This window comes from Urocitellus parryii, chromosome 3 (assembly GCF_045843805.1).
Source record: "Urocitellus parryii isolate mUroPar1 chromosome 3, mUroPar1.hap1, whole genome shotgun sequence".
Classification (NCBI taxonomy): Eukaryota; Metazoa; Chordata; class Mammalia; order Rodentia; family Sciuridae; genus Urocitellus; species Urocitellus parryii.
Window position 1 is genome coordinate 71,184,678 of NC_135533.1, and position 27,977 is coordinate 71,212,654.

General features: G+C 34.7%; 1 protein-coding gene across 2 annotated transcripts in view; it reads right to left on the minus strand.

Moving 5' to 3' along the window:
• Positions 1-27,977, minus strand: part of Immp2l (inner mitochondrial membrane peptidase subunit 2) — an 893,720-nt gene that overhangs the window by 820,913 nt on the left and 44,830 nt on the right. For both annotated transcript variants that reach the window (XM_026408285.2, XM_077796726.1), the window contains one exon: positions 26,058-26,194. In XM_026408285.2, coding sequence (XP_026264070.1) covers positions 26,058-26,192 — 135 coding nt within the window. In that variant the 5' untranslated portion in view covers positions 26,193-26,194. The remainder of the gene's footprint in view (positions 1-26,057; positions 26,195-27,977) is intronic.

Sequence of the window (27,977 nt, forward strand, 5' to 3'; positions counted from 1 at the left end):
GTTTCCACCTATATTTCAAAATATGTGACATTGCTGTTAGCAATAAAGGAAATGTCCAATAGTAAAGGTAAAAACATTATAAGGGTTGGATTAATTACAAAAAACAAAGGAAGCCCAGCAGGTGGTCTGCCTGGACTTCCCTTTAAAAACTTTCACTCTCTCACAAATTCAATCTATTCTTGTCCTTCTATCATGAACTGCTCAGGAAAAAAAAAACAACTTAAGGGACTGGGGGTATAGCTCATTGATAGAGCACATGCTTAGTATGTGCAAGGTCCTAGGGTTTGATCACCAGCACTTCCGGGGGGGGAATTAGTCAAACCTGGAGAAATTCAAATAGGTTTTATTCTAAATACAGAAAATTATTTTTAAGTCTTGGCTCCATTTATTTGCTAGCCACATTATCTTGAGCAAATAATTCAATAGTACTATGCTTCATTCTTCATCTATAAAACCAGGAGTATAGTACCCCTATCTCATCAGATTACTCTGACCAAAAAAAAAAAAAACACTAACCCTTCCTAACCCAGTACATAAAACAGTCTAGCAGTCAGAAAATATGATAATGATGATGTTGACAACAAAAGAATAAAGGGAAACAAAATACAGTACAGCATTCCTTCCATAAGATCAAGACAAATTAAGCTTTTTCATAGTTCTAAGACCTTTCTCATTTTAAACATTAAGCTGGAAGTACCCAGACAGAAAATTTTACTCCTCATTTCTAAATCATAAGTATTTCTCCACTTCTTTCAAGCAATAAGTCATCATGCTTTTATTTTGGAACTAAATTCTTTTGCCTCTAGGAATTAATCCAAAAAAATGTTTAATGTGCACAAGTATAAAGTTATAAATATCTCTGAAAATATTCCACCTATGTTTTAAGCTTTCTTTTTCAAAACATAAATACACATATTAAAAGATGTTAAAAATCTGGTTGAGATTATGATCTTCTTTTCCCTTTTCTGTGCAGTTGCATTTCATACGTTTTAACATTTATGACAAACAAATATATCTTTTTGGAAAATTTTTAAGTTACACTTTAAAAAGCCAATTGTATATATTTTTTTGACCTAAGTACTATACAGTCCACTTTAAGAAAGACAATATAAGTCAGCAGAGTTCAACAGATGCTAATATTTCATGCTAAAGCTAGAGAGAATCAATATGGAATCAGCTCTCCAAACAAGTAAAACACAAAAATTGGACTTTAATGTTTATCTCTGGTCAAAAACTATGTTAAAGGATTTTTACTCCTCCCACAAGCAAATATTATTGTCAAGGTGTCCTAAAACTTCAGCTTGTGTACAAGTTTAAATCATATAGAAGTTTTGAGGGAACTTGGGCTTTCATTTAGAAAAATAAAACTCCCCTAGGGAATTAAACAGAGTCAAGATAGATTTCTTGCCTGATAAGATTTAGCTGAAGCTAACAATCAGTAAATCATATTATTCTGTTTTTTTTCCTTTTCCCCACTATTTCCTAATTTAAAAATTAATTTTTAAAGTCGCTGATTCTTGCCTACAGTCTACCAACAAAGCTTGGTTTTAACTTATTTGAAAGCAATGCTTTTAACCTTTTCTGGCCTATAAAAGCACCACCATTGGTTATATACAACCTACAAATTTTAAATATCACAAATTTAAAAAATTTTAAATTTTATGCATCTATAAGACAGTCCCCAAGAGCAGTCATGAAAAACTATCAGTATCCTCCAGACTTCTTTTACAGAAGCATTAGAGAAATGGTCATGGGGAAAACTAGTAGTGAAAGAATATAACAGATGGGGCTGGGGATGTAGATCAGTAGAGCATTTGCCCAGCATGTATGAGACCATAGGTTCAATATTATATATATCATATATCATATATATACATATGCATATATATAATATATACACACATATTCAGATACATATATGTATGTGTAAATTTTATGAAATACACAAATACACAGATACTTGTATGTATATTTTTATAAAATACATATAGCTACATATACATGTATCTATACATATACATGTATAGATACATGTATCTGTGCATATATGTGTATGTATATGTGTATGTAGGAGTGCATGTGTGTGTGTATACTATTTCAATTTGAGATATTTCAAATTAAAATTGTACTATTTGTTTAGAACATTTTTAGACAGCAACACTAGCCAGAAGGCATAAAATCTAATTAAAATAAATGTATATTTTGATTATAGTATTATTATTATTGGATAGCACACGTTTTTAAAAATGTAGATAAAATCATCTAAAATTTCATCTTTCTTCCCTTTTTTTTCAGGGGTCTCTATCATTTGCATAGTTCTAGAGTTCTCAGATTTATCTCACTAGGTATGCATAAAAAAATGGACTAAATATACCCAATCAGAGCAAACCTTTTAGTTAAAAAGGTTTTTGTGAGGTTCCTCTCACAAAAAGGGTACCTATCACCTCCATAATGCTTGACCCACCACCCCTTATAAGGACCATCCATTTAACTCAAAATATATACAATTTTTTTTTTATTTTAGGGCTCTTAACCCAACAAAAACCCTAGTCACATAAAATTCCACATTAAGTGCTAAATGAAAGAAATTCAAATAATAAAGCATTACCAGAAATGTATATTTATTAAATCCTAGTCGTACCTGATGCTTTATTATGTGTAAATGGGTTCTCCATACCTGTTCCAGTATCCAGAGGCTCCACCAGAGAACACCTGGTGGTATGTGACATTCCTAGTGCAAACTCCTCTTCATACTCCAGAGTTCTAGCCCCAATCAGTTACCACCCCTGCCCTTGATCAGACAATTCTGCCAGTCGCTCTCTGTTCACACATGTAGACCTTGGATTTTACTCAGGTCAAAGTTAAAGGACAAGAGGACAAAAACAAAAAACAAAAATGCTAACTTGGTCAAGGATGTAAAACTATAAAAATCTATTCATGTTTTCTTTTCCTCACTCATTCATTCATCACTGAAAAAAAAATGAATTCTGACTCTGCCAGGCAATGGATTTTTTGCCCTCCAATATCCAGATATGGATCCAACAACATTTTAATCTGACAGATCTTTAAGAGTCCCTTTTTAAAAACTGTATTCTAATCTCATTCCCTTATTTACTGGTAGTCTTATATTCTCCACTTTAAATTGAAGTGAATATTTTCATTCTTTTAGAATCTCTCCATGAAATTTTACTCACATAAAAATATTTTTTATGTCTACAGATACTATAATTTCTTACTTTTCCTTTTAAAAGAGATATTAGTTTTTTTAACAAGTAGAACATATACTACATTAACTTGGGAAAATATTGAGTTTCTAGTTTTTCATTCTCCTAATCTTAACTGTATGTTCTACTAGAGTAATATATCAAGTTTTACAGGCACTCTCATATATTACTGGTAGGAATAAAAATAAGGTAATTTGCTAAAATATACTTAAAAGAATATAAAATGATCTTATACTTTGACCTCAAAACATATTTTAAAAGATGTCCTAAGGAGGGCCTAGGGCTGTAGCTCAGTGGTAGAGCACTTGCCTAGCACGTGTAGGCACTGGGTTCATCCTCAGCACAATAAATAAATAAATAAATAAATAAATAAATAAATAAATAAATAAATAAATAGAGGTGTTGTGCCCATTTACAAGTAAAAAAAAATTTTTAAAGTTATCCTAAAGAAATTAGTAGAAATATGTGAAAAGATATATGTACAAAGTTGTCAATCACACATTATTTATAATACTGAATAATTGAGCCAACTTTAATACAGTAATATCCATTTATCTATCCATAGTAATATATTCCAAGACCCTCAGTGTTACCTAAAATTCAGTACCAAACCCTATATATACACTATGTTTTCTCCTATACACATGCACCTGTGATAAACTTTGTAATTAGGCACAATATGAGATGAATGACAATAACTAATAATGTAACTATCAAAATGATACAATGTAATAAAAATTACATGAACATCATCTCTATCAAGGTATCTTACTGTACCACAGTCACACTTCTGATGATGATGTGAGAAAACACAATCCCTTTATGATGAGACAAAGACAATATGGAAGGCATTGTAACAAAGCATTAAACTACTATTAACCTCCAGAAATAGTCAGGAGGAACACCAGGAATCCACAATAATGCTTCCCAGTTGACCAACAGTAAATGAAACAGCAGGAAATAACACTTAAGATAAGGAGGGATTATTATTGCATCAATAATAGAAATCTAATTAAACCATGATTTAGCCATTGTTAAATCATGTGATATATGAATATAAAAAAAGGGTTAAAGAACACATCAAAGAAATATTAATACATAAGGATATTTGAATATATTTGGCAAATAAAGTGAGGTTGTGATAAATTTTTTTAAATGGTATGATCCAATTAGGGAAGGAAGGAAGCGAGACAGGAAAGAAAGAAGAAGAAAGGAATGAAGGAAGAAGAAAGGAATGAAGGAAGGACAGAAGGAAGAAAGAAAATTCTGCAAAAGAGGAAGTAACAATTCATAGTACTTTGGAAATTCAAACTTTGAAGTAATAAGACTGGACTTAAATCTGTGTAATCTTCAATAAGTAATTCAGTTTCTCTGATCAAATTTCTTCATTTTTAAAATGGTATAATTATAGAACATTCATCATACAGTTATGGAGAATATCAATTAATGTGTTAAGTGAATACCATATCACAATGACTGGAACACTATTACTATTCAATACATTTAAACTGTTACTATTATTATATAACAACATTGAAATAATTCTGAAAGGTAGTATTGATTGTTATTTTGTTTTGTTTTGGTTTTTTGGTATTTCCTAAGTTTGCACCAGTTTGCAATGTTTTTGTATAAGAAAAAAAAAGCAATTTGTTTTTAAAGGGAAAAGCATCTGATTTTTATATCTTCTTATAATATTTTTTAAACATTTATTTTTTAATTACAGGTGAACACAACACCTTTATTTTTTTTAATGTGGTGCTGAGAATAGAACCCAGTGCCTCACACATACTAGGCGAGTGCTCTACATCTAAGCGCACAACCTGAGTCCTTCTTAATTCAAATATCTTTGAAATTCATTTTCCTTTTTTAAAACTTCTTTACTGTTTAAGAATCACCTTAATTCAGATCACTGCAACTAGATTGTAAGCATAAAATCTGCAAACTTCCTGGCTCATTATAAAATAAGACATGAACATTAAATATGTGTATTGTTTCTTACCTAATAAAATAGATTTTGAGTCAGCTATTATGATTTACAGTTCTAATTAATCATGACAAGGAAGAGATCATATAAAATTAATGAAACACAAATTTTACATAAATAACATTTCTACATATTAACAAAAAGATGATTTTCTATATGTAACATAAGACAGCTACATGGAAAGGCTCCCACATACATCTGTATACAAACAAATCTTTAACTCCTTCCTAAAATAAGGAAAGAGTTCTTTATTTTACTCATTAACTGTTAAGTCCTTCATTTCTTTATTTTAATTTTTAAATATATATCATTTTAGTTGTAGATGGAGACAACACCTTGATATTTTATTTATTTATTTTTTATATGATGCTGAGGATCGAACCCAGTGCCTCACATGTGCAAATCAAGCACTCTACCACTGAGCCATCACCCCAGCCCTCTTTGCTTTTTGTATTAGTTCATTTTAGTTATACAAAATTTTAGCATTCATTTTTACATAACTATACATGAATACTATATAATTTGCTATACTTCCATCCCTGCTACTTCCACTTTCTCTCTCCCCTCTTCCCCTGTCCCCTTTCCCCTCCTCTACTGATATTTCTTCTTTGTTTTTTGTTTGTCTTCATGTAACTTTTTTTGGTATTATTTATTTATTTATTTTTGCATTACAATTCTTAATACACCATTATATCATAATTTATCATATCTCTGATTATATATAAGGTATGTTGACACCAAATTCACATCTTCATACATGTATTTTATACAGTGATGAGGGTCTCCTTTGACCCTCCATGCTATTGATATTTCTTCTATTTATTTACAGATTTTTTTTAATTAGTGCCTTGTGGATATACATGATGGTGAGATTCACAGTGGTATATTCACGTATGTATACACTGGAAAGTTAAGTCAGATTCATTTCACCATTCTTCCCTTTTCCCATCACTTCTCCTCCCCCTCAATCCTCTTCCTCAACTCCACAAAATTCTCCCACCCTTTTCTTTCTTTCTTTCTTATTTTGGCCTACCAGACGTATCAGAGAAAACATTCAAACTTTACTTTCTAGGTCTGGCTTATTTTGCTTAATGGTCTCCAGTTCCATCCATTTACCAGTAAGTGCTATAATCTCACTATTCTTTATGGCTGAATAATACTGCATTGTGCATATAAACCACATTTTCTTTATCCATTCATCTGTTGATGGGCACCTAAGTAGGTTCTGTAGCTTGGCTAATGTGATTTATGTTGCTATAAACATTGATGTGGCTGCATCCCTGCACTATGCTGGTTATATATCTTTTGGATATATACTGAGGAGTGGGGTAGCTAGCTCATATGGTGGTTACATCTCAATTTTTGAGGAACCTACATACTGCTTTCCAGAGTGGTTATACTAATATGCAGTCCCACCAACAACATGAGTCTCTCTTTTTCCCTATATCCTCACCAACATTTATTATTATTTCTATTCTTGATAATTGCCATTCTGACTAAAATAAGAAATCTCAATGTCGTTATTCCTGATTGTTAGATATGTTGAACATACTTTATGTTTTTATTTTATATAACATTTTATATTTTGTGAGCTTATTTCTCTTAAAAGACCCAGGCTGGGCAAATATCCAACTATTGTACTTTGACTCAGTGTGTCCTCTGCTATTCGAAGTATCAACACCATTTTGAGGGAAGACACTAAATCCTATTTACTACCTCACTTGAGAACAAAGCCATATAATATTCAATCTTATGAACAATAAAAATTTGTTGACTCTGTTCTCCATAGTTCCTCTAAACTAGGCATAAACTTGTAATTTCTAGAATAGATAAATTAAATAGTAAAACTGTTATCACATTAGATAGGGTCTGAAAGGGGGGAGAGAGAAAAAATGGGCACAAGAAAGAGAAAACAAAAACAAAAAGGATAGAAAAGAATAATACATACCAAAGTGAAAATAAGAAAAAAACGGATTAGGGGGTTAGATTTTGAGGCAGTAGCCGGTAGAAAAAAAAAAAAAAGAGGGAGAAAAAAGGGGTGAGAGGAGCAAGTATAAACCAGAGTTAGGAAAACAAAGATGGAAAAATTCCAATAAACACTTTAACACATTAGAAGAAATACAATCAAATGTGTTGAGGCATAATTAGCTGCTAGGGTAACAAGTATCAAATCAAAATGAAGAGTGATATATATGATCAAAATTTATGTTAGAACTATTTATAGTAAATAATGCCAAGGTGAGAAAAATTCTTATTGAGTCTTAGTTTGGATTTTGTAAAGATATGGGATCTTTAGAATATGTCCATCATTCTCTGGATCTCTCCAGAGGGGCAACAGGAGCTACTCCTCTAGATGCTGTGAACTTCTATCAGCTAGTTCTCTTTTATCAGTCCAGAGTCCTCAGGCTGGCTGCTTAGAGGATGAAGTGTTGTGTCTGCTGGCTGTTTTTATCGTGTGCAGGAGCTCAGGATGCAGGCTCTTGGCTTCCTTCCACAGGAATATTTTCAAAGTGTCATGAAGCCTGGTGGCTGATAGCTATCTATAAACATAAGTCCTGTGGTTGTGGATTCTCTGTGGGTGATCTGTGATACAGAAGCATCCCTTCCTGACTGACACAGCTCACCAGGTACTTTCCTTACTAGTGGTCTTAAAGAGACTGAGCTGGTTCATCTGGGTTCCAGCTTCCAATGACCCAGATTGTAAACAACAAGTGTTGCTTCCCTCTGCTGACTGGGATTGAAACAGATTTTGGTGTGACCAACTTAACTGGCTGGGGCCATGATGTAGACACTGTCCTTCTCTACTGCCAGGGACACAGGCACCTTCCTGATGTAGCCAACCTCCTGCCAGCTATAGCTGAAATCTGACCACCATTCCTCTCAGATGTCCAGAACAGCAGGCAGCTTCCTACCATGACCACCCACTGGCTGTAACTACCATTCCTTTTCACTGCCTGGGACTGAACCTGCTTTTCCACCTGAATCTGAGTTCTCACTTCCTGCCCCTGGGATCATGGGCATCTGCTTCGTCTCTTCCTAGGCTGTAGGAAGCACTGGGTTAAGCTGGTCCTTCCAGAGGCAAGACTATTCCAGCCCCTTCCTCTTGTTCAGATGGAGAAGGGAAAAAGATTTCAATAACTTTTGGCTAATAGCAATCAATTTATGAGTTATTTCTAGACTGATTATTGAGACATCTCACTGCAGACATGCTCCTTCTGGTTCAATTTGCTGTTATCTGTAGGTGGGGAGATGCCACATTGATTTAATTTCTTCTCTGGAGGCTGGTTTGCTATGGTTCCACAAAATGGCTACCATCCCCAGCATGACTTTTTGTCCACATTTGGGTTAAACTCCTTGATCTTTAATGATCATGCTGCTTCTGTGGCATTTTAATTTGGTTTGCTTTTCTTTCCAGGGAGTGAGCTTATATGCTTTTCCCTTCCCTCCTTCTCTCTGTTGCCTCTCCTACCTTCTTCCACCCTGGTCCAGTTGAGGGTTAGTGAACTCTGCCCTTATTTTCTGCTCTAGTAACCAAACTTCAAGTCTCTCCAGGTCACAGACTGTCTAATGTTGAGTCTTTCAGCATGTTTTATATCATCCACCTCTCCAGTCTAATTGCTCCCTCACTACCTCCCTGTTCTATTATGAGATCTGGGATCCCTGCCTAGCTCCAATCTACCATCTTCCCTTCCCTCTGCTAAGAAATTCTAGCCCAGAAGAAACTACTTTCTCTGTGATATATCCTTCTTGATCTAAAAAAAATAAATGCTCTACTAAGGAATGAAATAGAGTAAATCATGTTACATGCATCTATAAATATGTCAAAATGAACCCCACTATTATGTATAACACACATTTTACTAATAAAGATAATAAAAATTAAAAATAAATAAATGTTCATATTAAAGTATGTAGGAAGAAAAAGTAACAAGCTCAACAGATGACAACACTTTTAGAAGGCTGCCTGGATGATCTCCCAGAAGAACTCCAGAAGGGCCAAATTCCTACAAACAGGTACATTGGTGCAGCAATCTATTCACAAGCTTATAAAGTACCTGTGAACAAATCTTTAAAGACAGACCGTGGATTTCAGATCCTTTAGTTCTTCGTTATTGAACATGATACAGTATCATATCAGAAAAAAAAAAAAAAAAACACTATTCTAACAGTATCAAGAAAAATTTTGGTCCATGGGCCTCCTGGATTACAAAGATCAAAGCCATTAGAATTGAGAGGTTCAAATGAGTAGGAAATAAACTACCTATTGAAAAGTGTTGTGGTGGATGAAAGGTACAAAAGTATATAGTTTTTATATTACTCATCTAACACTTCAAAACAAACCAATCCAAATCCTAAAACAAAACTCACTTATTGGCTCATGGTTCTATAATGAAGGCTCTGCTTAACTAGGAATTTCATTAGTCTGGCTGGAAAGACTCAGGCAGCTGCAGTCAGGGAGGCAGCCGTGTACCAAGAAGACAAGCACCATTGTGTAAGTATCTAACAAGCATCAGTCTGCACATTTGCCGATATTCCACCAGCCAAAAAGAATAGTAATGACATAGCCAAGCCAAGAAAAAATTTAGGAGCAGACTACACAGAGCTCAGAGGCATGATTCATGAGGACTGGTTTAAGAAGGAACATGAATGTAACCATCTATCAAAGTTCAGCCCTCTGGACCCAATGAATCATATCCCACCCATACACAAAAGATATTCAACGCTCCTCAAGAACCTTCAAGTCTCAGACCTTTACAATAGGATCAGAGTCTGTTAACTCATGATATACATCAGGACAAGATATGGATGAGGACTCTAGGGTGGTACTTGGGGGTAGTTCGCCTATAATCAGAAATTTATGAGAAAAAAAATCTTTCCTCTAAACACGAAACATACAATGGAAGGACAGGAGCAACATAACCACAACAGACTTTAAAAGGCAATGAGAGAAACATACAAGTCACACCAAAAAAAAATCTAAAATCCATCAGCATAAGTAGTCAGTGCCTCCTACCCCAGGAAAAGGAATGTTCTCTTACTGGGGCCCTTCTCTGTTCTCTGTAATGGTTCTCTACTCAATCATTGTTCATGACTCTTAGCTTTATCTCTGGCCTTTTCACTCAGAGATGTGATGCTTTTTAAAAAGAAACACTTTTGTTCATAGTATGTTGGGACCCAGAGGCCTCTTTTGACAATGACCATCCCCTTTTAGTATAAGCTAATTCATCTCCCTTGAAATTTTGTAAAGTTACTACTTATCTAACTGGGGTTCATTCCATTCCCCTCAAAACTACACCCATAATTCTTTCAAAAAAGACCTGTCTCTCTTTTTTTAAATTGCTTTTATTTTTTAAATACATGATAGCGGAATGCATCACAATTCTTTTTACACATATAGAACACAATTTTTCATATCTATATATAAAGTATGTTCACACCAATTCATGTCTTAATACATATACTTTGGATAATGATGTACATCACATTTCACCATCATTGCTAAATCCCTGCCCCTCCCTTTCCCTCCCACCCCTCTGCCCTATCTAGAGTTCATCTATTCCTCCTTTGCTCCCTTTTCCCTACCCCACTATGAGTCAGTCACCTTATATCACAGAAAATATTCGCCATTTATTTTGGGGGGATTGGCTAACTTCACTTAGCATTATCTTCTCCAACTGCATCCATTACCTACAAATACCATGATTTTATTCTCTTTTATTGCTGAGTAATATTCCATTGTGTATATATGCCACATTTTTAATCCATTCATCTACTGAAGGGCATTTAGCTTGGTTCCACAGTTTAGCTATTATGAATTGTGCTGCTATAAACACTGATGTGGCTGTATCCCTTTAGAATGCCGTTTTTAAGTTCTTTCGATATAGACCAAGGAGAGGGATACCTGATCCATACCTGGTTCCATTCTCAGTTTTCCAAGGAATCTCCATACTGCTTGCCATATTGGCTGCACCAATTTGCAGTCCCACCAGCTGTGTATAAGTGTACCTTTTTCCCCACATCCTCGCCAACACTTATTGCTGTTTGTATGCATAATAGATGGCATTCTGACAGGAGTGAGATAGTATCTTAGAGTAGTTTTGATTTGCATTTCTCTAATTGCTAGAGATGATGAACATTTTTTCATATATTTGTTGATTGATTGAATATCCTCTTCTGAAAAATGTCTGTTCATGTCCTTGGCCCATTTATTGATTGGGTTATTTGTTTTCTTAGTGTTTAGCTTTTGGAGTTCTCTAATGAACATAGATGCAAAAATTCTCAATAAAATTCTGGAAAATCAAATACAAAAACATATCAAAAAATATTGTGCACCATGATCAAGTGGGATTTATCCCAGGTATGCAAGGTTGGTTCAACATAAGGAAATCAATAAATGTAATTCATCACAACAATAGACTTAAAGATAAGAATCATATGATTATCTCAATAGATGCAGAAAAAGCATCTGACAAAATACACCACCCCTTCATGCTCAAAATACTAGAAAAACTAGGGATAACAGGAATATGTCTCAACATTGTAAAGACTATCTACGCTAAGCCCTAGCCCAATATCATTCTAAGTGGAGAAAAATTGAAGGCATTCCCTCTAAAATCTGGTATAAAATAGGGATGCCCTCTTTCACCACTTCTATTTAACACAGTCCTTGAAACACTGGCCAGAACAATTAGACGAAAGAAATTAAAGGGATACGTATAGGAAAAGAAGAACTTAAATTAGCACTATTTGCTGACAATATAATTCCATATGGAATCAAAAAGCTCCACCAGAAAACTTCTAAAACTAGTAAATAAATTCAGCAAATAGCAGGTTATAAAATCAAAACCCATAAATCAAAGGCATTTCTGTTATCAGTGACAAATCCTCTGAGAGGGAAATGAGGAAAACTACTCCATTTACAATAGCCTCAAAAAAATAAAATACTTGGGAATCAACTTAACTAAAGAGGTGAAAGATCTATACAATGAAAACTACAGAACCCTAAAGAGAGAAATAAAAAAGACTTTAAAAAGATCTTTCTCTATTTTGGAAATACCAGGATGCTATGGCACAAAGTCCTTAAGAACATTACAATCGCCTCTGTCAAATTAAAAGAATTTATTAAGTCCATCTTAAATCTTTCTGAGGTCTTAACAAAGAGTCTTCCAATCAAGAGTTGATCTTTGTCCCAAACCATTTCTTATTTTGAGTATCTTTTGCCTGCTAGAGACTGGGAATAAAAAAAAAAGTTTTATTTTCCAACCCAGAAAATATGGGGTACATTGTATTTCCTCTAATTACTCCAATAGCAGTTTCCTTACCACCTTTCCAGTTTCCACTAAAGGTTGTTTGTCATTTGTCTAGCTTCTGCAGATAATCCTCCCATCACTTTCCTATCCCCCCAACTGCTACCTAGAACCAAAACCAATATCACAAAATTTAGGGTTTTTTATGCAAAACTAATAATATCACTAATATATATATATAAATGTATGCTAATACTATCAGTTTTTTGTTTCAGTCATCTATTGTTCTATAAAAGTTAAAAAAAAAAAACACTCCATCGGGGTGCAGAAGTACATATAATCCCAGTAGCTGAGGAGGCTGAGGCAGGAGGATCCTGAGTTCAAAGCTAGCCTCAGAAATGGCAAAGTATTAAGCAACTCAGTGAGACTCTGTCTCTAAATAATACAAAATAGGGCTGGGGATGTGGCTCAGTGGTCAAGTGTCCCTGAGTTCAATCCCTGGTATAAGGGAAAAAAAAAAAAAAAGCACTCCAAAATTGCCTTAAAAGAATAACTTAAGTTTATTTCTCCAAGATTTTGAGTTTGGGCTCTAGTCAACTGGGCCAGTCCTGTGCTGGTGTTTCTTGAGGTCACTTATATAAGTTGTAATTAACTGGGACTAAACAGGGTTGGATAGTCCAAGCTAGTCCCATTAATAAGTCATAAACTTCCCTGCAGCTTGCTTGCCAGGATGCTTTAATGTCTTCCGATATCTACTTTAACAGTATAACCTGAGCTCTTACATGTTCCCAGTTCAAAAAAAATTTTTTTTTAATTTTTTTTTATTTGTAGTTGGATACAATAACTTTGTTTATTTTTATGTGGTGCGGAGGATCGAACCCAGCACTTCACACATGCTAAGAGAGTGCTCTACCACTAGGCCACAACCCCAGCCCCCAATTCAAAAATTTTTACCAAGCTTCTACTTGAGCAATATTTGCTGATGTCCCATTGGTCAAAGAAAATCAGAAGGCCAAAGTCAATGTGGGAGGAAGCCATGCAAATGAAGGAGAGAGGCCTGAATTCAATGAGGAGCCATTGCTATAAAAATACACACATCTTCCACACTAAGTGAATGGACAATTCACTCAGAACACTCTTGTGATTGTGCTTCCTGTTGATCCTTTTTTTAAATTATAGAAATAAAAGACCATTTTATTTTTTAAAAAATACAAAATTTTGGGCTGGGGTTGTGGCTCAACGGTAGAGTGCTCGCCTAGTACATACAAGGCCCTGGGTTCGATCCTCAGCACCACATATAATTAAAGATATTGTGTCCAACTACAACTGAAAAATAAATATTTTTTTTAAAAATACAAGAAATAATTTCTGGCAAATTAAATAAAAGATAATAACCATCTTAAAAGTTAATGATAAGCTAAAAAGTTTAAGCATTATTTTTTAAATAAAAATAAAGTGTAAAAATAACAGAAAATGAAAATTAGGAAGAAAAATGAAGTTCATAAAATAGTAAGGAAAATTTAAAATGACATAAATTAGTATAATTGTTGGCATAAAAGATGAGAAACAATAACTTAAAATTAGCACAAACATATGGTGAGTAACAGACTAAAGGATGGGGAATAAAAGAATATTTTTTGAAAGGTACAAGAGTAAGAATGCAAAAGATCAACAAACAAAAGCGATCCGGATTTTTCATGCAAAAGTAATTAGCAAATCTAAGAAACACTCAACAATTTGCCCTCACCCAAGACTTGGGGCTCTCTCAAGGAAAGAGTTCTCAAATTTTATAATATAATTCAGATTCCAAGGCCCTCAGCAAATGATTCTAATTTCATATGTCAAGAATGGTACTCATGAATCTTACTTTCTTAGTTAATAAGTACAACCATGTGTGGTATTAATTTTAAAAAGGCCCATGGAGCACACTGATTACAAAAGGGATTTCTCAAACAAGGAACAGTCAATGGGCCTCCTTATTCTTCACATTGCACTTACTGCTTGAAGCCCTTATGACAAAGCAACATTTAAAATTTCAGAATCAAAAGACAACCTGCTCCACTCCCCTATTTATAGCTCAGTTTCAACTGTTTCATTCTTTCAAGCTTTCCTCCATCAATAAAGCAGAATTTTTCAAACTATAGGTCACAACCAACGAGTGAGTCATAGAATCAATTTAATAGGTTGCAGCCAGAACTGAAAATATCAAAGGGCATTGCACTTAATGATGGTAATTACGGCTTAAGTACTGTTACATAAAACTTTCATTTCAATTGTGCACATATGTGTATAATGCAAAACTCTTACTACTTAATATGAGTCATAGGCTAAAAAGGTTGAAATTCTCTGCCATAAAAAATTTGATGGGTTCACCAAGGAGCTAAAAAGTTTTCAGGAGACTAGTACAGAAACACCCTCAAAGTCAAAAAAAAAATGGATGACAATTTTATTTTATCATATTTCTGTGGAGTTTAATTATTCAGGCACTTCAATGCTTCAAAGATCCAATTTAATAAATATTTATTCAACTTGCCTCTAAATTGGTAGGTGAGACAAAACACTCCCTTTCTTTTAGAAGCATACAAAAGTAGGGTTAACCTATGAAATACTAGAGGATAACAGAAAAAATCATAATCATGAGTCAAATTTCCAAATGCTGTAGGATTTCAAAAAACTGAATGACGGAATTAAGGAAAGTTGTAAGAAGATAAAACTTGAGAATAACCTTAAACAGAGCAAAAGATAAGAAAATGCAGAGGAGAAGTTATGCTGACTACATATATACACAGAATCTCAGAGCTCAGTGGCATAACACAACACTGAATAGATTTACTCTATACAGTCACACTCAGGTGTTTCTGATATCATGAAGCTACCATTCCCCATGGTGGCCTCAGGGTCCTCAACTGGATCTTCTATTGTACTGTATAGTACCTACACAGAAGTCCCCAGTTTAACAATATTTTAACTTGTGATTTTCAAACTTTGTGAAAGTGCAAAAAAAAAAAAAAAAAAAAAAAAAAGCATTCAGTAGAAACCATACTTTGAATCTTGAATTTTGAACTTTTCCCTGGCTACTGATACATGGTACAATACTTGTTCAATGCTGGGCAGCATGACAGCAAGCCACACCCTGTCAGCCATATGCTCATGAGGGTAAACAACCAATGCTCCACAGTGTTCTATGTGGTAGATGTTCAGTAAGCCATGATGTTCAGTAAGTTAGTGTGTTAAACACATTTTTTAAAAAAGAGAGAGAGAAAGAGAGAAGAGAGAGAGAGAATTTTTTAATATTTATTTTTCAGTTTTCGGTGGACATAACATCTTTATTTTATTTTTTTATGTGGTGCTGAGGATTGAACCCAGCGTCCCACGCATGCCAGGCGAGCGTGTTACTGCTTGAGCCACATCCCCAGCCGCAAAATACATTTTTGACATGATATTTTCAACTTACAAGGGATTTACTGAGATGTAACTCCATCAAAAGTGTGTGTGTGTTTGAGTATATTATGGTGTTTGGAAATCTTTACAAAAATAAAAATAAAAAACAATTCCCTGCTAGGAAGAGATTGCTCCCTCCCAAGGCTAGCCAATTCTTAAAAATTACAAAAGCTGGGCCAGAGGATAACTGCAATATGCAAACTCACCAATCCAGAGCCAAGACCACTTTGTCTTTGGTCATGGCAACCGAGGAGACAATGTTCCTCTGTCTTAATCATTCCAATTAGCGAAACTCTTTGAAAATTATTCAAACTAACCATTCTAACCTATTGACCCTGCTCTGCCTTATTTTTCCCACAGAAAACCCAATAAAGACTCTGGTCTAGAGCTTTCCCCTTGCTCTTACCTTCTTCCTCCTGGCCTCCCTAGTGTCCATCCTAAATGGCCCTGTGTCTATGCCTTGCCTTCTGTGTATAGACCTGTGAGTATAATATAATAAATTTTCCTAAGTCTGTCTCCTTTCCTTGTCAGAGTAATCATCTCCTAAAAGAATATAAGACACATGAATCTAGTAAGCAAGCAGAAGATATAACATGGAAAATGACAAGTTTTTTTTTAATTTAATTGATTTTATTTTTTTAAATACACGATAGCAGAATGCTGTATTTGTTTTCTTTCTTCTTATTACACATATAGAACACAATTTTTCATATCTCTGTTTGTATATGAAGTATGTTGACACCCAATTTGTGTCTTCATACATGTACTTTGGACAATGATGTCCATCGCATTCCACTATCCTTGCTAATCCCGTGCCCCATCCCTTTCCCCACCCCTCTTCCCTATCTAGAATTCATCTATTCCTCCTCCCCATCCCACTATGAGTCAGCTTCCTTATATCAGAGAAAACATTCACCATTTGGTTTTTTGGGATTGGCTAACTTTACTTAGCATTATCTTCTCCAACTGCATCCATTTGCCTGCAAATATCATGATTTTATTCTCTTTTATTGATGAATAAAATTCCATTGTGTATATATGCCACATTTTTTAATCCATTCATCCACTTAAGGGCATCTAGGATGGCTCCACAGTTTAGCTATTGTGAATTGTGCTGCTATAAACATTGATGTGGTTGTGAATAACAAGGTTTTTATGGGCCAGGCCTAGAAAGAGCATCTCACTTTCACCCATTTTCTACTGGCCAGAGATCAGTCATTTCTGACCATTAGAAAAGTAATAAATTAATTAATCAATCAAGCCACCCAGCCTTGGACCAAAGTAATAAATTAATTAATCAATCAAGCCACCCAGCCTTGGACCAAAGTGGAAGTCCTCCCTCTTATAACAATAAACACCCCAGACAATATAACAAACAAGTACAGGAAGACTGCAAGACAGAAAGAAGGCAGACAAGAGGCTAGGAACCTTAGAACTTGAATTTCACCACTGCAATGTCCCTATGTTTTCTTGTAGCTTGTCTATATCCTATATGAGGCACTGGAGAAGCTTACAATGTGGAACCAAAAATTAGGGTGGAGGGGGGGAAGCCTGCAAAAAGCTTATTGTTACTGGACAAAGGACCAAGTAAAAAGTGGCTTAGCAGAAGAGTAAACATTTTTTTTATAATAACCATCCTAATATAGTCAAATTAGCCCCATCCCAACACTGTGGTATCAGCACAGCACAGCAGGAAGGACTTCCTGTCCACCCAGCAGCAATGAGATGGGGCAAGCTAGCCCTTCACTTCTTCCTCTCAGGCAGCTTGGAGGTATGATGAGAGGACAAACAGCATCAGTCAGCATCCCATCTTATGGCTTGAGACAGACTGCCCTCACAGAGCTAACTAGTTTGATATGAGTTTGGTAATTTCTTAAAAAATAAAGTAAAAGTACCATTCCATTACTAGTTACACTCCTAGGAAGAATATATGAAATATTAAGTGTGAAAGGGACAGGATGTATACAGCTTACTTTCAAATGGTTTAATACCAAAAACAATAAGAATGTGCATATGTATACTTACATATGCATATATATATATACATACATATACATACATACATACAGAAATACTGAGAAAGGGAGATAAGGAGAAACTGAGAGAGGGAGGAAGGGAGGGAGAGGGAGAGGGAGAGGGGGGGGGGAAGGAAGGAAGGAAGGAAGGAAGGAAGGAAGGAAGGAAGGAAGGAAGGAAGGAAGGAAGGAAGGAAAATCAATGTGAAAAAAATTAAAAACTGGTATATCTGGGTACAGAACCCATGGGAGTTCTCTGTACTATTCCTATAACTTTTGTGTAAATCTAAAATCACTTTTTCTGTTTTGTTTTGTTTTGAGATGGAGTCTTATTTATTGCCCAGGCTACTCACAAACTCACTTGCGATCCTTCTGCCTGGGCATCACAGCTAGCTGGAATTACCGATTGGCACCACCACGCCCAATTTAACAAAAATTCTTAAAAGATATGAAAAAACCCAGTGTTTAAATAACATACATAACCTTAGCTGACTTGATTATATAAAACAGAAGCATATAGGAATTCTCTCATGGGAAGAAAAAAAAATCCATCAAGGGACATTTTAACATTACTACTCATCAACTGTTTCGGGATCATATAAGTTTGTTGCTATAAATACAAAATAATCTATTTGAATTCTCTGTTAATGACAGATTACAAAACTACATTAAAACTCATAGTATCCTAATAGGTAAAAACCTCAGGTAATATTTCTGCATCAAAAGTAATCTGGGAAGAAAGCACAAAAACAACTCTCAAAGCATTCCAACATTAAATCCTGACTTCCTTCAACATCAGCCCCAGCAGACTAAGGAGAACAAGCAGAGGAGTCAGCACAGGAAGAATATGTGCCAGGTGCTTCCCAGCATCTTAGAAGTGCAAATTCAGCAGGTAACATAAAACTCCCTAACTTGATCTTAAATGCTGCAGTATAAATCACAATAAATCTCTTGCCTTTAGAATCTGTTTGTAGCCAGCTTCCCAGAATGTCAAAATAATGGTTACAACCAACAATGACTCTTGAGTATTACTAACGCCCCTCTAGGTTAAAAATTTTAAAAGAGAGAGGGGAAGGAAAGAGCCCCTCTACTACTTTTGCTTTTGTTTTTGACAGAACTTTTAATTTTAAACTCAGCAAGAAACAAAACAATGACTGCAAAGACCTAGGTAGAAGTATAACAGGTTTATTACAAATCAATTTTATTCAGGCTCATACACAGTTAGCTGAAAGTCAGGAAAATTTCGAATTAAAGAAAGTATGTTATTGACAAATAGAGGCCTCATTGCTGAAAAAACCCTATTTTCTCTCATCTACTCTAATATTCAAGTACATTTTGTATAAATATGTCTCTGAAGCCTGAGCTAGAGAGATAGTATAGCATGGAGATGTATTCAAATACTTTTTATCCTGGCAATGCACAACAGGAAAAAAAAAATGAAAATCTCAAGGATAGTAACATAAAAATTATGTGTGACTGCAACAAAAATAAGATAGTGACACAAAATTATTTTCCTTCACTTACTTTTTAAAGTATTAAAATCTTAATTTTAAATGTGGAAAGCCTACACCTTCTATCAGAACTGGTAACCCTGCTGAAGGCATTCTCAATCAAATAAAACCTAAACCTTTGGTATGAGGTCATTAAATTATTCCTAGGGCACCCTTTTACTCTAAAAGCCTCTGTAAGCCATTGAAGTTCTAATTTGAATAATTGCATTCCACCTACATAAATTCCCTCTGTAGTTTCAACTGTATGTAATATCAGTCTTCATTTCCTGAATTAAATTAATGTCATATAATGTGGTGCTTCTTGGAAAAAAAAAAAAGTTCATCTACTTTCATAGGTAATCTTTCAACAATCAGTAGATGTGATTCATGCTCACCAGAGGGGAATAGGGTCAGTATGAATAATCATTAACCAGCAATTTGTGCCAGCATTCATTGTGTCAAGCATTGCAAAAGGGGCATCTCATCCAATAAAATGGAAGCACCTATATAGCTTTTGAAAAATCAAATGTTTCATAAACTGAATCCCATTTTCCATTGAACTGTATCATTAAAAACTTCAGTTTTTTTTTTTTTTTTTTTTTTGTTTTTTTTTTTTTGCGGGGGGCGCTGGGGTTATGGCTCAGCAGTAGAACGCTTGCCTAGTGCAAGGCACTGGGTTCAACCCTCAGCATAACATAAAAATAAATAAATAAAATAAAGGTATTGTGTCCAACTACAACTAAAAAAGAAAATTAAATAAAATAAAGTTTAAAAAAAAAAACTTCAGTTTCATGTATGATTTATCTTCAGCTAGCTGAGATTCCCCATGTTTGATCACCCCTATCTTTCTAGTCAGATACTTAATGAATTATAAATTAATATTGGAAAATCCTAACCTAAGAAAAGAACCAATGAATAGTATTTTAAAAGAAAAGAATTATTTCTCATAAGAAAAAAAATCCTGAAAATAAGCTTCCCCTAGTTAATCACTAGCCAAAAGAAATTCTGAAACATTTAAAGATTTCTTACCACAAAATTTTTTACACAAAGGGAGTTTCCAGTGTTGCCATGACAGTATTTATTGAATAAACTCAAAGAACTGGAATTACATATACCTTTAAAAGATTTAATCTTGAAATCCTTGGATGTTCTTTAATAATAGGTCTATATGTTGCAGAGTAATCTTTAAGAAAAGTCACTCAAAAGTTACACATATCTGTAATTCCAGATACTCAGGAGGTTTAAGCAGGAAGATCATGAGTTCATGGCAACATAGTGAAACCCCATCTCAAAACAAAAGAAAGGAAGGAAGGAAGGAAGGAAGGAAGGAAGGAAGGAAGGAAGGAAGGAAGGAAGGAAGGAAGGAAGGAAGGAAGGAAAAGAGAAAAGCTACTCTAAAATACTGATCCTGGGCTATCTCAAACCTAAAAATATCTACTAAAACAGAAATCCATTCCCAACTTTAATGACTCACAATATCAGTTCATTCCAATTTTGTTAATCTTAGACTATAAAAACAAGGATCATTCTTGCACACTCAAAGGTAAATACAACTTTTTAGATGCGCTCTGAAATCAACCATATGTCCTTGGAGTCACAGAGTAGCTATGGTAGATAGACTTATTTATTCACAATTCTTCCATCCCTCCCACCTCTGCTATGGCTTCCCTGAGGGTAGAAACTATCCTTACACTCACTGAATCTGGTTTGGTTCTATGATTTGCTTTGAACGCTGAAATATGGAAATAAGAATAAAAGTTCCTAACTAAGAATTTAAGAGGCTCTGTGTATTTTTTTCTCATCTTCTGTCCTGCTTTCAAACATGAGAAGAGCACACTCCAGCAGGTGCTGTTGTGTACAATAGACTAAACCAAACCAATAGGCTACAGTGACTGCAGCCAGCCCAGAGAGTCATGAGCAAGAAATAAAGATCTTTTATGTAAGCCAAAAAAAATCTCGGAGTTGTTTATGGCCATAGCAAAAAGTCAATAGAGTGGCCAAGAATAAAAGGGCTAAGGTATTATTTTTCTGGTTCTATTCTGTTCCTCATTAAAATTTCCAGGTCAATTCTCCAAAAAATAGATTGCTAAACTAAACAGATTTTCAATTCTGGATATACTAAAAATTGACAAAACATTTATCTGACGGATTGACGGCGTTTAAAGAGATTTCTTCTGAAGATGTATTCATTATCCAAGACAAATAATTGTTATATCCTCTCTACTAAAGTAAAAGCATCTTGAGGACAGAATTTGTGTCTGATTCATCACCCTCATAGTACCTAACCTAAGTGTTTTATACTTAGTAGCCATTGATAAATGTCTGTATCACAATAAACTTACAAGTACTAATCAAAATTACCCATATTCAAAAATGATATCCTAAGATATAAAATTAATTTTATATTTGAAACAACAGAAATGATTAGAACACCAGGAGAATTAGTCCTATGCAATGACTAATGTTCAAAACTGATAACTCATACCAATATTAACTCTTATAAAATGGTACACAGGTTCCTTTCATAAATATTGAGATACAGAATGAGTGGCTAGATCATTCTTGCACCCAAACAGGCAGCAGAGATGCATCAAACATCAAGGGCACAATTGCAAGGATTGTCCCATTGAGGGTCCTGTCAACCTCTAGCCTAGCACTTTTCCTCTTTTAGTAGTCTCTATCACTGGTCCTCTGTGTCTCTGTTCCCTACTCACTGGAAAATGAGTGGTCTAATTTTCTTCATTATTCCCTATCACCCAATGTATCTATGTTATTTGCTTTCCTCATATTTCTCTATATTATCCTTTGTCCTCCTCTTCTTTTTTGCTTTCCTTTCGTACTTCTAAGCCTTGGTACCAGAAGTCACCACCACATATCCAGAATATCCCTGTTCACAATGAACCAACCAATTACCTTGCACCAAATGGAATTTCCAGACCTGAGTCAAGAAAAGCAGGTGTGTTTATTTTTTATTTTTTTAATTGTAGATGGACACAATATTTTGTTTATTTATTTTTATGTGGTTGTAAGTACTAATAAAAATTACCCATATTTTGTTTATTTATTTTGTTTATTTATTTTTATGTGGTTCTGAGGATTGAACCCAGCACTTTGCACTCATTAGGCAAGCGCTCTACTGCTGAGTCACAACCACAGCTCAGCAGATGGGTTTCCTACAGGATGTTCTGGGACTTCGACAGAGCTCCATAATTAAAGAAATGTGAAAACCAGGATTTATTCCAAGGAAGTGTTGGGGAGTGATATTGGCCAAATTATATTGTGTGCATACATGAATATATAACAACAAATCCCATCATTATGTACAACTATAATAATGCACCAATAAAAAAAATGTGGAAATAAAAAAGAACTTATCTCAATAAAATTCTATCAAATTCTGCTGAACCTGTCTAAAAACATTCAGTTCATCAAAGTTGTCTGTTGCAAAGGATGTCTTTAAATATGCTGAAATTATTAGTTAATCCCCAAATTTCATTATTATGATTTCTGCTCAAATAATTTTAAGTATGACTTGGTGCTAATGAACATGTAAATGAAATTATCTGTTATTCCTAGATTTAGTTTCAAATTGAGAAAATAAAGATCCAATATAATAAACATACATATTTTCCTTTCTTTCCAGATTATCCTTTCTACTTGTATTCTAAAAATAGCATCCCCTTTCCTCTGGGAACCATCATTTGTACTTTACTCCGAATTCCCAGAGTATAATGAATTGTAAAACAGATGCTCTCTAGCAGGGTATGGTGAGCACGTCCATAATCCCAGCAATTTAGCAGGGTAAGGCCAGCCTCAAAATTTTAGTGAGTCCCTAAGCAACTAAGCAAGACTCTGTCCAAAAAGGATTGGGAATTAACTCAGTGGTAAAGCACCACTGGATTCAATCCTCAATGCCAAATTTAAAAATACACAAACAAACAAAACAAAGGTTCTCATTTTCCGATAGATCAGTCTAGCCACAGGCTGGGGATATGGGGATGTCCAAAGCCAGGCCAATTATGTTACCCACCTTGTTGGCCAAAGCTGATCTGTATATTTGTTAAGATAAAGGTATGTGATTCAAGCTGAACTGATCATAATCCTTCCCCGAATTTTTCAAGCTGAAATTAAGGCAAGAAAGGTGATCTCTCAAACCAGGCATCTTAAGGCATGAGAGCTCACAGAAGCCATGTGCCCTGACATTCGGAGAAAGATAATCTGAGAGAACTTAGTCAAAATGCAGACAGAAGCAGAACATAGAAAACTAATAACCATGACAGTGCTTGAGTGCTGGTTCCAATTGTCCTTGGTAACTGTTGTACTCCTGCACTTCTCATAAGTATATAATAAGCCATCCAATAAATTCCCCTCTATACCTAAGTAAATTCAAGTTATTTTCCTATCCAATTCCAAGATAATAAATTAGATTTCTAGGGGTGGGGCCCAGGAATACTGCTACAAATTCTAATGCATCTGCAGATTCTAACACATCTAACATTAGTCCATGGACTAGCATTTTAAAATAACATGGTCCCCTAGATCATCATCAGATCTAAGGTAAGCAGATTTTGTTTCTAAAAATTTTTTTCTCAGAGGCTGGGATTGTGGCTCAGCAGAACAGTACAGTACTTGCCTAGTACATGCAAGGCCCTGGATTTGATCCTCAGCACCACATAAAAAATAAATAAATAAAATAAAGGTACTGTGTCCAACTACAACTAAAAAATAAATATTTTTAAAAAAAGAATTTTTTTTCCCTCAGGAGAATGATGGCTGTATATCAAGCAGTACTAACAAAATTGGAGAAAATCATTTTTACTCTTATTAGTTGTTATTAAAAGATACATAGCCATAGATGGACTCAAAGATCCAAAAGACCAAAAAGGGATTTGGACTGCTAAGAATAGGGAAGTTTCAATCTGAAATGAAGAATCTGATTCAAAAGCTCTGCAAATAAAGTCTATCTTTCCTTAAGGATTACGTCTAAGATAAGGCTACCAAGAATTTAAAACCGAAGAGGCAGAAAATGCAATCTCCAATGTTAAATATATTAAACTGTATTTAGAAAAAAAGACATACACCTGTGAATTGTTCTTCCTATGTTTACTGTACCCCTACATTAAAATATTTTTGCATTCAAAATAAGTGGCCATTTTGCTGTGGGAACTTGAAAGACAGAATAGAGATCAGAATTCCCTGATGAAGAGAAGGGCTTAAGCACCCTTCAAATGATAGAAGTAGAAGTAAATATGAAGGCAGCCCTACTTTAAACCAAAGAGCACCCGCCGTAACTATATGCTATACTAACTTACCTCACAGACTACCAGAACTCAGAAAGGAGACTGATTTATATATATTTAAATATGTATATGTGTGTGTATATATGTGTGTGGTGTGTGTGTGTGTGTGTATCATACTTATAATAAATAAATCCATCCTAACTTCTTAAAGCTAATGATGCTTTTGTGTTATGATTTGGATGTGAGGTGTCCCCAAAAAGCTCTTATGTTAATACAGGAATAGTTGGAGGCAAAATGAGAGCTATAATCTAATCAATGCATCCTAGTTGGAATGAATTGGCTGGGTGGTAGGCAGGTGGCTGGAGAAGATAGGTCACTACAGGTGTGCTATCTTTTCTTCCCTGTGTCCACTTCCCCTTCTTTCTGCCTCCTGACCCTGCCATAAACTAAGCATCTATCCCGTGAAGAGCTCTTCTGCATGATGTTCTGCCTCACCTTGGGCCCACAGCAACAGACTCAGTCAAGTATGAACTAAACCTCTGAAATCATGAGCCAAAATAAACTTTTCCTCCTCTAAATTGCTCTCGTCAGGTATTTTGGTCACAGCAACACAAAGCTGACTAGACATTAATGTCCTTAAGCAGTTCTAACAAAAATGAAAAGGAAAAAACTAAGCTTATTTTTCTCTGTATAATTTTAATCTCTTGGAAGTTCATATATTCACTTTCTTTTTTAATAACTATTTAACCTAATACAAAAATTTAGCATGTTAGTAACAGAAGAAAACAAATAATATTACAAAATACAAATGTTGCTTAACAACATAAACTTACTTATTCAGCTAGGTTCTAAATATAAATTTGAGAACAATAAAATTTTCTCTGGTATTCCAGAAGACTATTCACATGTAATTTTTGGAATTCTACATGCTGAAGTTCTTCAACAGTAAAGTTCACTTAATATTTTTCACTCAGCAAATGTTTAAAGAACACACTGGAATATATGGGATCAGTTATCTAGATTTTTCTATAAACTGAAAGTATATATCAATAGAATAACCAAATTTAACCCAAACTCATTCTTCAATTGCACTAATAATTTGATCTTGAAAGGATATTTTATATAGCCATACTCAGAGAAAACTGTAAATTTCTTTAGAATCTCTATTTACAATTCTCACCAAAAAGTCAAACTACAGACTCAGAGGACTACTTGATAGTTGTTTTTATTCACCTGTACTCTGATTATACTAGTAGTTTTAGAAAACCTTATAAATTAGTCAAGTGAGACTTCAGTTCAATGCTTATTTAAAATCTTTCAGTTACCAGTATTGAAATAATACCTAGAACTCTTCTTTCTAGTGCTTGTAAACAATAAAGCCTGTGCTTTAAAGAATGAAGTTGAATTTGTTTTCACCTGCATTGATGCTCCTTCCACTCTTGCGACACAGGCAACCCGATCCAAGAAAGTCACTGCCACGGGCACTGCCACAAAGAAGCCTTTACAAAAGGCCTTCAAGTATCTTTTCACCCAGCCCTGTGACTGTGCCATACCTAGAAATACAAATAAAACAAGTGAAATTAGCCTCAAGAAAGGATAAGGGCAAAAACAACATAAGAAAAATAAGAGGATGGGAATATTGCATGCACAAGGCCCTGGTTCCCATCCCATGAATGACGGACAGAAAGACAAAAGGGAAGGAAGCAGAAGAGCAAACTTATTTTTTAATGTGTTTTATACATTTTATACATCCTTATAACCATTAGAATAAATTTGACTTATAATCCCAAAGGGAAATACATTAATTCAGATTAACTCTTTGCAGTAGCTCAACTCTACTTGAAAATTTCAGTGGAAAATTTCTATCCTCAAAGCAATAGTACATAAGAAAAAATAATAAGCATATCAAATCCTTTTTTGTTGAGTAAACTTAACATGTGTTTTGTTTTTGATAAGTAAATCCTTATTTGTGGCTATTATGGTTTTATACCCCTAAGAGAAGTTTCAGTGGGACGTGTGTTCACCCAGCTGAAAACTATTTTCCATACTCCCTCACAAGAAAGCATGACCATGTCTGATCAATGGCATATGTGCAAAAATCACACACTTCTAGGTTATGCTCTTAAAAGGGGCCCATCCTCCCTTTTTTTTTGTTCCCCAACTTAGAACTCTAATAATAACAATGTGACAGTAAAAACAAGAATAGTCATCTCAAGTTATAAAATCTGCACATTAGAGATGGCTAAACAACAAAATAGAAGGATCCTAGATCCCCAACACCACAGAAGCTCTGAAACTGTCCTGCACTGCTTATATTCAGACTGTTAAATGAGAGGGGAATCATTTTCTACCATGTATAAACTGCCACTGTGTTGGCCTTTGCTATAATAACTAAACTGATCCTAGATAACAATGAAATCTATGAGACTGAAAAATATATCACTACATGTGAATTCAATACATATATAATTATCAACACTTGCTTAGCCCTGTAACCTTTTGATTAATTTTCAGACTTTCTAGAGATTATGAAAAGGCAATTATTATTTAAAAATAAAATTTACTTATTTCAATGCTTATTTAAAATTTTTCATTTTCCAGTATTGAAGTAATACCTAGAACTCTTCTTTCCAGTGCTTAATAAACAATAATGCCTGTACTTTAAAGAATGAAGTTGAATTTGTTTTCACCTGAATTGATGTTCCTTCCACTCTTGTGACACAGGCAACCCGATCCAAGAAAGCTTATTTAAAAGCATTGAATGTTTATTTAAAAATAGGGGCTGGGGATACAGCTCAGTTGGTAGAGCGCTTGCCTCACATGCACAAGGCCCTGGGTTCAATCCCCAGCACTGCCATACACACACACACAAAAAAAAAATTACCACAGTATTTCATGACTCATTTTGGGCTGGGGTTATAGCTCAGTGGTAGAGCACTTGCCTAGCATGTGTGAGGCACTGGGTTCAAACCTTAGCACCACATAAAAATAAATAAACAAAATAAAGGCACTGTGTCCATGTGCAACAACAACAAAAAAATTTTTAAATAAAAATAAACTTTTCCTCCTCTAAATTATTGCCTTCTCATAAAATGAAATATAAAATAGTGAGGGGTCAAGATTTGCTACTCTATTGGACCAAATGAAGCCAAATGCATTCCAACAGATAAAGAACATTCCTGGCTAGGAAAGATAAATGACAAGTTGGTTCATTGTCTTGCTTAAAATATCTCCATGTGCTACTCAAGATTAAAAGGAGTAGGTAAAGTGGGTAAAGGGTACAGGGACTCACAGAGAGTCAGGGGAATCCTGATTTCTCTTTCTTTACTTAGACTG